At 43.5% G+C, this 12,442-nt stretch overlaps 1 protein-coding gene across 1 annotated transcript in view; it reads right to left on the minus strand.

Annotated features, from left to right (window-relative positions):
- Positions 1-12,442, minus strand: part of dgki (diacylglycerol kinase, iota) — a 90,793-nt gene that overhangs the window by 36,115 nt on the left and 42,236 nt on the right. The window contains exons 2-7 of the mRNA XM_083934714.1: positions 9,699-9,807; positions 4,458-4,553; positions 1,509-1,583; positions 1,144-1,200; positions 953-1,021; positions 613-681 (exon numbers count right to left, since the gene is read on the minus strand). Coding sequence (XP_083790840.1) covers positions 613-681; positions 953-1,021; positions 1,144-1,200; positions 1,509-1,583; positions 4,458-4,553; positions 9,699-9,807 — 475 coding nt within the window. The remainder of the gene's footprint in view (positions 1-612; positions 682-952; positions 1,022-1,143; positions 1,201-1,508; positions 1,584-4,457; positions 4,554-9,698; positions 9,808-12,442) is intronic.

Below are 12,442 nucleotides of genomic sequence, written 5' to 3' on the forward strand. Positions count from 1 at the left end.
ACACGTGTTAAATTCAAAAATCAATAAATTATAATTATTTTAAACTTAAATTTTGTATAAAACATAAAGTAATAAGACAGTAAAACATATTTGTTAAATTAAATAATCAATAAAGTACTGTATAATACAGTTTAGGATATAAAATATAAGATATTATGTACTAATATATTATAACAGAATAAATAGTAGTTAAGAAATATAAGAGAATACAAAACATAATAATGTAGAATAAGAATATAGAATATAAATTGAATGTAATGTCTTTGGTATAAGTATAGTTTAATATAATAAACAGTGAAATAGATATTAAAATATAATAATAGCTCTTTTATGTGGATGTGTAAATAATAATAATAATAATTATAATAATAATAAATAAAATACATCTTAACTGAAGCACAGAAGCTTCCTGTAGAGTTGTATATTTAGGATTTTAGGTTATTTTAATGGAATCAAACAGTTTTTATTCAGTGACGCTTCTCTAAGAGTCAGATTGTTTCTTATATTTTTTATACTTGACGTCATATTTAATTAAATTTGACCAAACACGACACGGCTGCATCGAGTCGTTAATCTGCAGAGATGATTTAATCCAGAGGAAGAAACACTCACCGCCTGTTTACACCAGGAACAGCTGATGGCGATTATTTCTTTACTGTGGAAGAACTTCTGTTGGAAACTCTGCAGACACAGAGAGACAATAATAGGTGTGTGTGTGTGTGTGTGTGTGTGTGTGTGTGTGTGTGTGTGTGTGTGTGTGTGTGTGTGTGTGTGTGAGAGTAAGACAAAGGCAGCTAGACAGACAGTTGCATTGTGTTCACATTTAAGGTGTTTTTATGAATCAGGTTGTTTTTGTTAAATATAATGTTAGGATCAGTCTTATTTTCTGTCATTGTGTTTGTGTGTGTGTGTGTGTGTGTGTGTGTGTGTGTGTGTGTGTGTGTGTGTGTACCTTTCCACACTGTCTACACTTCCCCTCCTGTCTCCGTCTGTGAACCCAGTGGTGTCTCAGTATGTTCTGCTGTCGGAGACACAAATGCTCATCACTCTTCTCTTCTCACGAACAAACACACACATACACACGCACACACACGCGCACACACACACACACACACACACATACACATACGCACACACACTTACATCTCGGATGCAGCGGGATCCTCCCTCTCTGAAGGTCGGCTTACACCGGAAGTTGATCTACAGAGAGAAAAATAAAGCACAAAACACCAAATAACGTCAGTTTTGTTTTCAGAGTTTTCAAATAACATAATAATAATAATAATAATATTAATAAATAATAATAATATTAGTAAATACTAATTAATGCATGCATCTGTCCTACGTAAGCCGCCTGCACTCATTTTAAACCTGCATGTGGTTCGACAGGAACAACTCTGCAGAACAGTTAAATCCTCTTCAGTGATAGTGTTTTAAATCTGTGTGTGTGTGTGTGCGCGCGCGCGCGTGTGTGTGTGTGTGTGTGTGTGCGTGCGTGTGTGTCATACCTTTTCTAGTTGCTCTATGCAGCCGGAGTGAACGACGATCTTACAGGCAGCACACTTCCTCCTGGGGGCCGACTTCTTAAAGGAGAAACCAAACACACACACGGCACAGAGGGCGGTGAGATACACAACAACCAACACACAACCAACACAAGTAGAGAGAGAGGGAACACACACTGAGGATGTGTGATATAAGCACACACACACACACACACACACACACAGATGCGTTCAAGGTGCCCAAACATTAACACTTCACTTCCCATTCATTCACGTTCACCGTACGATGACGAAAACTTCTGGTTGTTTACAAAAGTTTGGGATCACTTTTACATAAATAGTGCTACTGGGCGGCAGTAGATTGGTGGCTGGAGAGGTGCTGTTGAGCAAGGCACCATACCCCCAACTGCTTGGGGCGCTGGTCACTGGCAGCCACCTCGCTCTGACATCTCTCCTTAATTGCATGTATATAGGTCCTGTAGGTCCAATGTGCCTTGCTATTATAAGTGCATTTATGAGTGTGTGAGAGAGACAGAAAGCTCAATGCTAACACATAATGGGAATTACCATTAACATGCTAACTGAAATTAGCTTCACGACGGCGTTATCATCCTAACGAGGAAAATACCTCCTCTTTAACCGCTCTAACGAGGCAAATGCTTAGTGCTCAGTCCGTAAAGTCTAACTGTTTATCTGTATCATTGTAACGATTAATGATTTACAATTAAAAGTCTGTTGGCCAGTTCATCTCCTGGGCACTGCCGAGGTGCCGTTGAGCAAGGCACCGAACCCCCAACTGCTCAGGGCAGCCCCCTCGCTCTGACATCTCACCATTAATTGCATGTATATAGGTCCCGCTTTTGCATGAGTGAAAAAATCAAATTTCCCGTTGCGGGACTAATGAAGTAATTCTTCTTTTGGGTCTTTGGGTCTTTGGGTCTTTGGGTCTTTGGGTCTTTTGGGTCTTTGGGTCTTTGGGTCTTTGGGTCTTTGGGTCTTTTGGGTCTTTGGGTCTTTGGGTCTTTGGGTCTTTTGGGTCTTTGGGTCTTTGGGTCTTTTGGTCTTTTGGGTCTTTTGGGTCTTTTGGGTCTTTTGGGTCTTTGGGTCTTTGGGTCTTTGGGTCTTTTGGGTCTTTGGGTCTTTGGGTCTTTTGGGTCTTTGGGTCTTTGGGTCTTTTGGGTCTTTGGGTCTTTGGGTCTTTTGGGTCTTTGGGTCTTTGGGTCTTTGGGTCTTTTGGGTCTTTTGGGTCTTTTGGGTCTTTTGGGTCTTTGGGTCTTTGGGTCTTTGGGTCTTTTGGGTCTTTGGGTCTTTGGGTCTTTGGGTCTTTTGGGTCTTTGGGTCTTTGGGTCTTTTGGTCTTTTGGGTCTTTTGGGTCTTGGGTTCAACGTTGACCCCTATTTTGTCTTAAAATGACCCGACTTTACGGGCTGAAAATAAGATCACGCTAAACTGCAGTTTCTAAAGCAGAAGACTGTGATTTTAGTGCCTCTAACTCATTTAAAGTTTGATATATTTTTGGATTAAATCATTCGTTTCACGTATTAATTTCTCCAGTTTGAGACAAAATCAAAGAAATCAAACAAAAACTCTGCGACTCATGAAAGGTATGAAGAAGACAAAGTCAAATCAAGGTCGCTGGTTCGTGCACGGAGCGTTTTTTTATGCTTCCAGCTTCAGAAGCAGTCCGTTAATTTAGTTTAGTTTAATTTAATCTCAAACAGGATCTCATTCAGAGGATCGGAGTCTTTAAAGCAGCAGAAGAAACGACTCGGCAAAAACAGGGCTTTTAAATTAACCACCGGGCGTGAGATGCGGAGCGGTGTGGGAAGTGTTTAAATTACAGGTATTACTGAATCTTACCTCTTACAGCGCAGAAATAACCTTTCAATGCTGACAATAATCTACTGACATGTCTGGACATTTCCACTGATTGTGTGTAATTACAGCACAGGGAGTGTGAGACGGAGCTGCGGCGCAAATGAATTCCCTGTTTCATTAGATAAATATTCCACCGGCGCCGCGGTCAGCTGCTCAAAAAGGTCGACGTAACCTCGCTGGAATCTCAGATTGCTTTGACAAGTCGCGGTTGATGTGAACGAGCGCGTTTCAGATCTGATTCAGCCTCCGAGAAAAAGAAACCTGACAGTCTGAGGGAGGCTGCGGAGGCTTTGAACTCTTTATTTAGTTCCTCCGCTAAGACTCAAGATTCAAAACTCAAGACTCAAGACTTCAATTTCTGTTCCATAGCTTTTTGATGTGGAAGAAGCTGTGGAGCAGATACAATTTCAAGCATTTTCAAGTGCTTTATCCACAGTTCAAGCATTTTCAAGGATTTAAGCACCCGTACAAACCCTGTCCATTATACAGTCTGTGGGAATAACATAGGGCGCACTCACACTGTCCACCCGTACCGTGCCCGAGCACGTTTCACGGGTAAAGTCTAGTTCGTTTGACCAGTGTGAGTGCAACCGTACCGCGCCTAGGCGAGTGTTTACTGCAGATTTGGTCGATGAAAAGATTCAAAAACAGTCGACAAGACGCACAAAAACTCAGAGGTCTACGGAAAGATTTGTAAACAAAGCCACGCATCGTGATGACGTCATCAATGCGTGTGACGTGTTACGGCGTGATGACGTATAGGCAGCAAGAAGCATTCACCGAGGCCCAGGTAGTGTGAGTACAAACGGGCCTGGAGGGGGGGACAAGGACCCTAAAGCCCGGGGCACGGGACGGACGGACAGTGTGAGGGCACCCTTACACATACACACAATGACACACACACACACACACACACACACACACACACACACACACACACACACACACACACACACACACACACACACACACACACACACACACACACACACACACACACACACACACACACACACACACACACACACACACACACACACACACACACAAGGTCAGTGTGTGTCCACTACTCACTGCGGCCTTCAGTAGACAGGTGTCCTCTCCCAGATAGCAGAGCTCTCCTGAACAACTGGTCTCCATCCACAGGTGATCCCCGTTCACGGCGTTCTCCTGCAGAGACACAGACACCGGAGAGAAATAATGATATAATAACTCTCATTATTCTCCTTCCTCGTCTCTTTTCAGTCACATTAAACTGCAACCATACGCACATAAACACTCTGCAGTGGAAGCGGTCAACAAGTGTGTCAAGCACATAATTGAAGCAGCTGAGTAGGTGGGTAATTTCACAGTGTATGTTAATTTAAGGTGTTAATCAAAACACCGCAGAGCTACGCACTCAAGTGCAATCACACACCTATGGGCATATGTGTGTGTGTGTGTGTGATTATGTTCTCTTTATATACATTTTATTCTAAATCTGGTTTGATATTACAAATGTGTGTGTGAGACAAATTTACTGCTTCAAATTGAAAGAAAAAAAGGTTGAAACTCAGTCACACACTGTTTTTAGTGTGTTTTTAATTTGTTTTTTATTTATTATTGTTTTGTCTTTTGTTCCCTATGTTTTTTGTTTGTATGCTTTTATTCAGTCTCTGTTCAGTCAGTGCTGCTTTTCCATGTGGAGTCCCCCAGGGGTCTGTCTTGGGACCCATTTTATTCTCCATTTACATGATGCCACTAGAACACATTATCATTAACATCTGCATCATTTGTACGCAAATGAGATACAATATTAATAATAAAATGAATAATAATAATAGATTAATTTTATATAGCGCTTTTCTTAGCACTCAAAGCTGCTTTACACATAAAAAAATAAAAAAGACAATCAAACAGGAACACTAAAACTAAAGAACATCACATTCATAGAAAAACAGAGAGTGGGAGATGGTGGATTTTAGTTGGCGTAGGCCAGGGGTCGGCAATCCCGGTCCTGGAGGGCCACTGTCCTGCATGTTTTAGGTGTCTCCCTGCTCTAACACACCTGAGTCTAACAATAATCAAACTGTGACGAGCATCAGCTGCTTGATAACGAGCAAATCATTAGACTCAGGTGTGTTAGAGCAGAGAGAAACCTAAAACATGCAGGACAGTGTCTCTGCAGGACCAGAATTGCCCACCCCTGGTGTAGGTGAACCTTAAGAGATGGGATTTAAGCTGACTCTTAAATGACGGGAGTGTTTCTGAGTTCCAGAGGGTAGGGGCGGCGATGGCAAAGACTCTGCCCCCCAGGGTGCGATATTTGGTTTTTGGTGATGGGGGTGAGAAGGTTGGAGTGGAGGAGGCGAGAGGAGGAGATCAGTCAGGTATGAGGGTGCGAGGCTGTTGAGGGCTTTGTAGGTGATGAGGAGGATCTTGAAGTTGATACGTCGCTGTTTTTGAAGCCAGTCAAGTTCACGGATGATGGGAGTGATGTGTGCTCGGGAGAGGGAGTGAGTGAGCAGTCAGCTGGTCGAGTTTTGGACATATTGCAGTTTTTGAAGTGCAGTGGAGGGGAGGCTATAAATGATGCTGTTGCAGCGGTTGAGTCTGGAGGTGATGAAGGCGTGGATGAGTGTTTCAGCCTCTGCAGAGGAGAGAGAGGAGAGAGAGGGGCGAAGGCGTGCAATGTTGCGGAGGTGGAAGGAAGCGGTTTTGGTGACGTGGTTGATGTGTGACTTGAAGGAGAGTGTGGGGTCCACGATGATGCCTAGGTTTCTGACCGGGGGGCAGAGTGACCATCGATGCAGAGGGAGAAGTTCTGGAAGGAGGGGAGGATGGATTTTGGGCCAAAGATGATGATTTCCGTTTTATTGCTGTTGAGTTTCAGGAAGTTGTGGTTCATCCAGGTTTTGATGTCGGTGAGGGTACAGAGAATGGCGGGAGGAATGGCTTCGGTGGTGATGAACAGCTGGGTATCGTCCGCATAACAGTGAAAGTGAAGAATATGGGTGGTGGATGATGTGACCTAGTGGGAGCGTTTACAGAATGAAGAGGACGGGACCAAGCACTGAGCCTTGAGGGACTCCTTGTGAGACAGGGAGGATGTGGGATTTGTGGTTGTTGATGGAGATGTAGTTGAATCTTTCAGACACACACGTAGGAGGTCAGTGATGCCAATGGATTACAATCGGCTGAGGAGGATGCAGTGATTGACAGTGTCAAAGGCATACAGTTGTATTTTTCATTTAAACCTAATACAACTAAATGACGAATGAATAAATAAGCTCACATTAAGTCAAATAAAATAATTTAAAGGGTAAATTTGGAAGGTAACTGAGGGACAAAGGTGAGAAAAAATATTTAAATCTGTTGTAGGTGTTAATCAAAGAGGTTTGACTGTTTAAGTGCAATGAACTGTTCACATTGCTCCTAATTTGATGCATTTCTGCAGATGTGAGTGTCGTACAGCGGCTGCAGAAAGGAGGATAATTAGTGGAGGCCAAACAGAGTTGGACTGTGATGAGGAAAGACAGGAAGCTCTGAAAACTGTCTCATCTCTTTCTAATTTCTCTCTCCATCTGTCTTTCTCTCACTTCTCTTTGACGGTAAACCACAGTCATTATTGCCTCTGCCACAGTCCAGAAAATCACTTTCACCGGTCGTTTCCTCCTCTTATCTTATGTCTTGTGATCGTACGTTCAGCAGGAACACAAAAATATAAAGAACTGTCAATCTGCTGAAAACAATTGGAGCAGTCCCACAGTGAGTGCAGACACTATGTGACTCAGTAGCACCTAAAAGGTTCATAAAGCCGCAGTAAATCAACCATAAGTGTGTATTAATGAGTGATTGAGCACAGTGATTGTGTGTGTGTGTGTGTGTGTGTGTGTGTGTGTGTGTGTGTGTCTGTGTGTGTGTGTGTGTGTGTGTGTGTGTGTGTGTGTCGTGCAGAGAGCTAAAGGCCAGCGATGACGTGCTGGAAGTGTCCCTGCAGACAGAGCCAGAGGGGAATCTCAGATGTGGGTTTGTCTACTTACACCTTCCAATTAATAATGCAGCATGTTTAATTTAATATTCATTAGTGATGTATGAGCCCCTCAGTGCTCAAGTATACGGAATAATGTTCTGCTGCTAAAGTGAGACACTTGCATCCTTGTTCTTACGCGAGATGCATTTTTAGATGGGTTTTTTTTGTTCCTCTCGATGAGTTTGAAGTGTTTTGGAGGCTGTTTTTGTGCCCGAAGTGTCTTGTTTGTGTCCTTTTCTGAGCCCAGTGAGCTCCAAACTGAAGATGTTCCTACACTGATGTTACTGAGTAAAAAAAAAAAACTCTCTCTCTGTCGCTGTCTTTTCTTCTTCTTTTCTTGTTGAATCAGGTGAAAATAGAAGCTTTGTCTTTCCTCCGTTGGGCGCACTGCAAACAGGGTGATGTTGGCACCGTTACGTCTGCACAGACTTTCATTCAAATCAGTTGCAACACGACTAGAGTTGGTTTTTAGGGCAATGACTGATCTGTGGTGCTTTACGCAAATGCTTGTGGTATTTTAAATATCAGGCTCATTTTCAGGTTCAAATCATAGACGTAGTAAAAATGGACGTAGCATCTCCGTCGGGGTCCGTTCTCTCAACTTGATCCAGTCGTCCTTGTCTACGGGAGTCGCCATCTTGTCAGACTTTGACTCCGCCTCATTTCCTCTGACCAAAAAAAGGGCATGTATGTGACGTTGGGGGGAGGGGGGGGGGGGGGGGGATACGTCCATCTGGCTGACGTTTACCTCCGAGGAGAAGTGAGGGCCAGAGGCTAGCTGTCACTTAAGAGGCCACGCCCCTAATTATTCATAAACTTTAACCTCCAATAAAATAAAAACTAGCCTGGTACAAAATCAATCAACCCCCCCTCAGCGTTGTCATGGAGATATGACCTAAACATACAGACTAGAATGGATTTCAATGGGAATTCAGATGCCTTGCCTTGCACTTTTTGAGCATTGCTATCTAATTTGCGGGGTGTCTCATGACAAAGTTCTCTCCATATCCACCTGGCCTTTCCCTGAGCTTTGTGAGGCATTCAAAAAAAAGCAGAATAAACCCATAAAAAGTCCTGACGCATGAAACTTTTCTTTCCCACGCTCGGTGATCAAGACCTTTTTTTTAGTAACAATTCATTTCCTCATGAACATACGTCTGTTGAAGCCCGTCTGCTGACAAATCTGTTGTCATGAAAATCCAAATGTCTTTCAGTGACTCAGCCGGAACAAAGACAACAGAAACTGGGACAACTGCCTTTCTGTGCAGCGTTTGAATAAATGCATTGTGTTCATTTTGCATCTAAAGCTCCTTTCACACACGCGCTGAAGAGCTGAAATTACCTCCACGTTACCTGGAGAAGCTGCACAGTACGTGAAAACGCAAACGGGGTTGACCCTGCCAGCTCCTGTGTCCAAAGTCTGTCTCTAAGGGCGCACTCACACTGTCCATCCGTACCGTGCCCAAACAGGTTCCATAGGTAAAGTCTAGTTCGTTTGACTAGTGTGAGTGCAACTGTATCGCGCCTAGGTGCGGCACGCTTGCCATCCACGGCCCGTTTGGGAGAGGTGGGCTTTTGTAAAGCACGTTTGCACATGTACGAGAACGAGCGTGTGCACGTGTAAGAGCACGAGGCCTACGGCGGTTCTGAGGTCATTTCCTGTGCGCCTGTTGGGACGTAGAAAAAAGAAGGAGGGACCATGCGCGGACATTTCAAACAATGGCGGTGAAAGGTTCACGTTGGTGTGATGCGGAGGTGGAGTGTTTACTGCAGATTTGGTCGATGAAAAGATTCAAAAACAGTCGACAAGACGCACAAAAACTCAGAGGTCTACGGAAAGATCTGGAAACAAAGCCACGCATCGCCATGACGTCATCAATGCGTGTGACGTGTTACGGCGTGATGACGTATAGGCAGCAAGAAGCATTCTCCGAGGCCCAGGTAGTGTGAGTACAAACGGGCCTGGAGGGGGGGACAAGGACCCTAAAGCACGGGGCACGGGACGGACGCACAGTGGGAGGGCGCCCTTAAATGAAGCCTTTAAACGTGGGCGTTACGGTGAAATCATTTGTTCTGCTGTTGATGATTATGATGAACTGCTGTTTGCACACTTTAACTGGCTGAATTAGTTTTTATTATACATATATAAATGTTTAGGGCTTTATTTTTACATAGGGGAATAATTCGGTCGCACTTTAAAATAGTAAAAAATCAAGTTAAACAAACGTGATGACATCCTGATGGTGACGGGACGTTTTAGCCACATCGCCCGCCCCTAACGTAAGTGTACGTGCGCGTCTCACCGTCCAGTCCACGCAGGTCCGCAGCTCCTTGTTGGGCCCGTTGGACGCAGGAGGCAGGGAGAGTTGGGGCGGACCGAGGTGCTGCAGGCCCGAGCGGGAGATGGCTTTCCTGAAAACAACACAAAGAACCTTATCAGCCTCTGACGGGGGAGAGATGCAAACATCAACAGTCATGCTCTTGTATGACGCAGCTCTTTCTCTCAGCACAGAGCGGCTGAAGCAGAACTAGATTTCAGTCTAATGTGGCGTATTATTAATTATTCATGGGACGAGACCACATTTCAGAGGGTTCAGCTGCAGATATTCGGTGGAGAGAAGTGGGAACAGCTTGGAGGAGAGACTGCCAGCAGCACTTTGGGGTGACGGAGACATATCTGTTCTGTCAGAGGATGAGTCAGCAGTCCTCTCTCTCTCCGTGTGTGTGTGTGTGTGTGTGTGTGTGTGTGAGATACTCTCGCCCTTTTACACTCAATTAAATGACTTTACTGTATTGTGACTATTCTGTTTGGAGCCCAGACTGAAAACTGAAATCTCACCTTCACAGAACCCCCCGAAGTTTTTGTGTTATAAGACTTTTTGTGTTTCTTAGAAATGTCGTTCAGTGACTCAGCGGGACAGAATAAGCGCGGAGTGGAGTTTTTTGTGCATCATTTGAACCCATATAATTGCATTTAAGTTATTTAAAGTGCATGCATGTGGCTTCTATCCCAATATAGTTCATTTAATATCTAAATAATGATCAAATTCCAGCAGGTTTTCTGGTAATTTCATAAATAAACACGGTAAAAACCTATTTTTTAATTTTTTTCTCATTTTATTAAAAACTTCAATACAAAAAGAACATAAAGTGCAAAGATCAGAACGTAACGCGTCCCCCAATTGACATAAATATCACCGTAATGCAGTTTGGCGATAGAAACGATATTAACGATAGAAATTTATATATTGTTTGGACGACACATATCTTCCTTCTTTCATATGAAGGAGGACTTTATGTCAGAAGAGCCAGTGTCTGCTCGTGTATCATGTATCCTCCAAGCCGTGAACTTAGCAGAAACAACAGAAATACATACAGAGAGGAGAAAGAAACAGATTGACAATAAGAGGAACATAAACTAAAATAGAATAGGATAAAAGAATTAACTGTTATGAATATTTGGATACAGACATGACATGGTTATGTAATCCAGTGGGTGTTAATCGCACTGAACATGTGGTAAGTTTGAAAAACTATGATATTCCCTCGGGTATTTCAGTTTACGCGTTTGTTAATTGACTTTAGACGACGTCGTTGTGTGTCACGAAATCTCTACGGGGTTTTTTCACCATATCAAAGATGAATTATGGTGTTTATTGATTATTGCCCTAAAACTGATAACAGGTCAGAATTCCTCAATTACAAGGCATGACTAGTAGATTGGTTATTATGTGTGTGTGTGTGTGTGTGTGTGTGTGTGTGTGTGTGTGTGTGTGTGTGTGTGTGTGTGTGTGTCTGTCTGTCTGTCTGTCAGTGGAAAAGGTTGCACAGGAGCATCTGACCCTCCTGTTGAAAGTTTCAGTGGCCGTCCGTCTAAATTTATCAACCAGGACAAAGAGGAGTCCACTTACACACACTGTAACCTGATGACACACCCTGACACACACACACACACTGACACACGTACACACACACACCCTGACACACACGTACACACACACACACACACCTATGCTTGTCCTTGTCCTAATGACTCTCGGGATAAAAATAGCATTGCGTGGGTGACAACGGCACAAAATGCAAGGACGTATGGTGCCTGGACATATGCCACATAATATGGGGGAACACACACACACACACACACACACACACACACACACACACACACACACACACACACACACACACACACACACACACACACACACACACACACACACACACACACACACACACACACACACACACACACACACACACATACACACACACACACACACACACACACGCACACACACACACACACACACACACACACCTAACATTAAAGGAAGTGACACGAGTGGCCATTTTTTCCTGAAACCACTTGTTTGAAGTGAAACCAGAGGCAGAAAGTGAACGTGTGACGTCTACGCTGTGTTTGTTAAAGACACCCTGAGCTCGTTTGTGGTCTGCTTTGTTTTGAGTACATATTTAATCTATTTTTAATCTTTCTGTAGTTTTTGTTTCATTTTCTTCGGTGTATCTTTCGGAGTCATATCAGTGTAAAACCTTTGCACAGTTCACATAGAAAAGGTCTATTTTTATCCAGCGATTAGTCACTTCCCCTAACTGTGTGTCTGTGTGTGTGTGTGTGTGTGTGTGTGTGTGTGTGTGTGTGTGTGTGTGTGTGTTGTGTGTGTGTTTGTTTGTTCGAATGTAACGAACAAATCTGCATTAAAACAGGAAGTGAAAATGAAGGAAAACGTTTTGCTTTCAGATTCAGCTTTGACCTTCTGTACTTCCTGTTGTGTGAGCGCAGTTTTTCCAACACGGTGAAATACTTAAAGGGATATTTTTAGGTGTGTTCCCCATCATTTTAAAAAAATAACATGTGTACAAGTTCAACTGGGGGTTTGTTTACAACCTGGAAGTCTGACTGACTGTTGCTGCTCTCAGGCATTTAGGGCGCACTCACACTGTCCATCCGTACCGTACCCAAGCACGTTTCACAGCTAAAGTCTAGTTCCTTTGACCAGTGTGAGTGCAACCGTACCGTACTTAGGAG

This window comes from Echiichthys vipera (assembly GCF_963691815.1).
Source record: "Echiichthys vipera genome assembly, chromosome: 20".
In the NCBI taxonomy this organism is placed as follows: Eukaryota; Metazoa; Chordata; class Actinopteri; order Perciformes; family Trachinidae; genus Echiichthys; species Echiichthys vipera.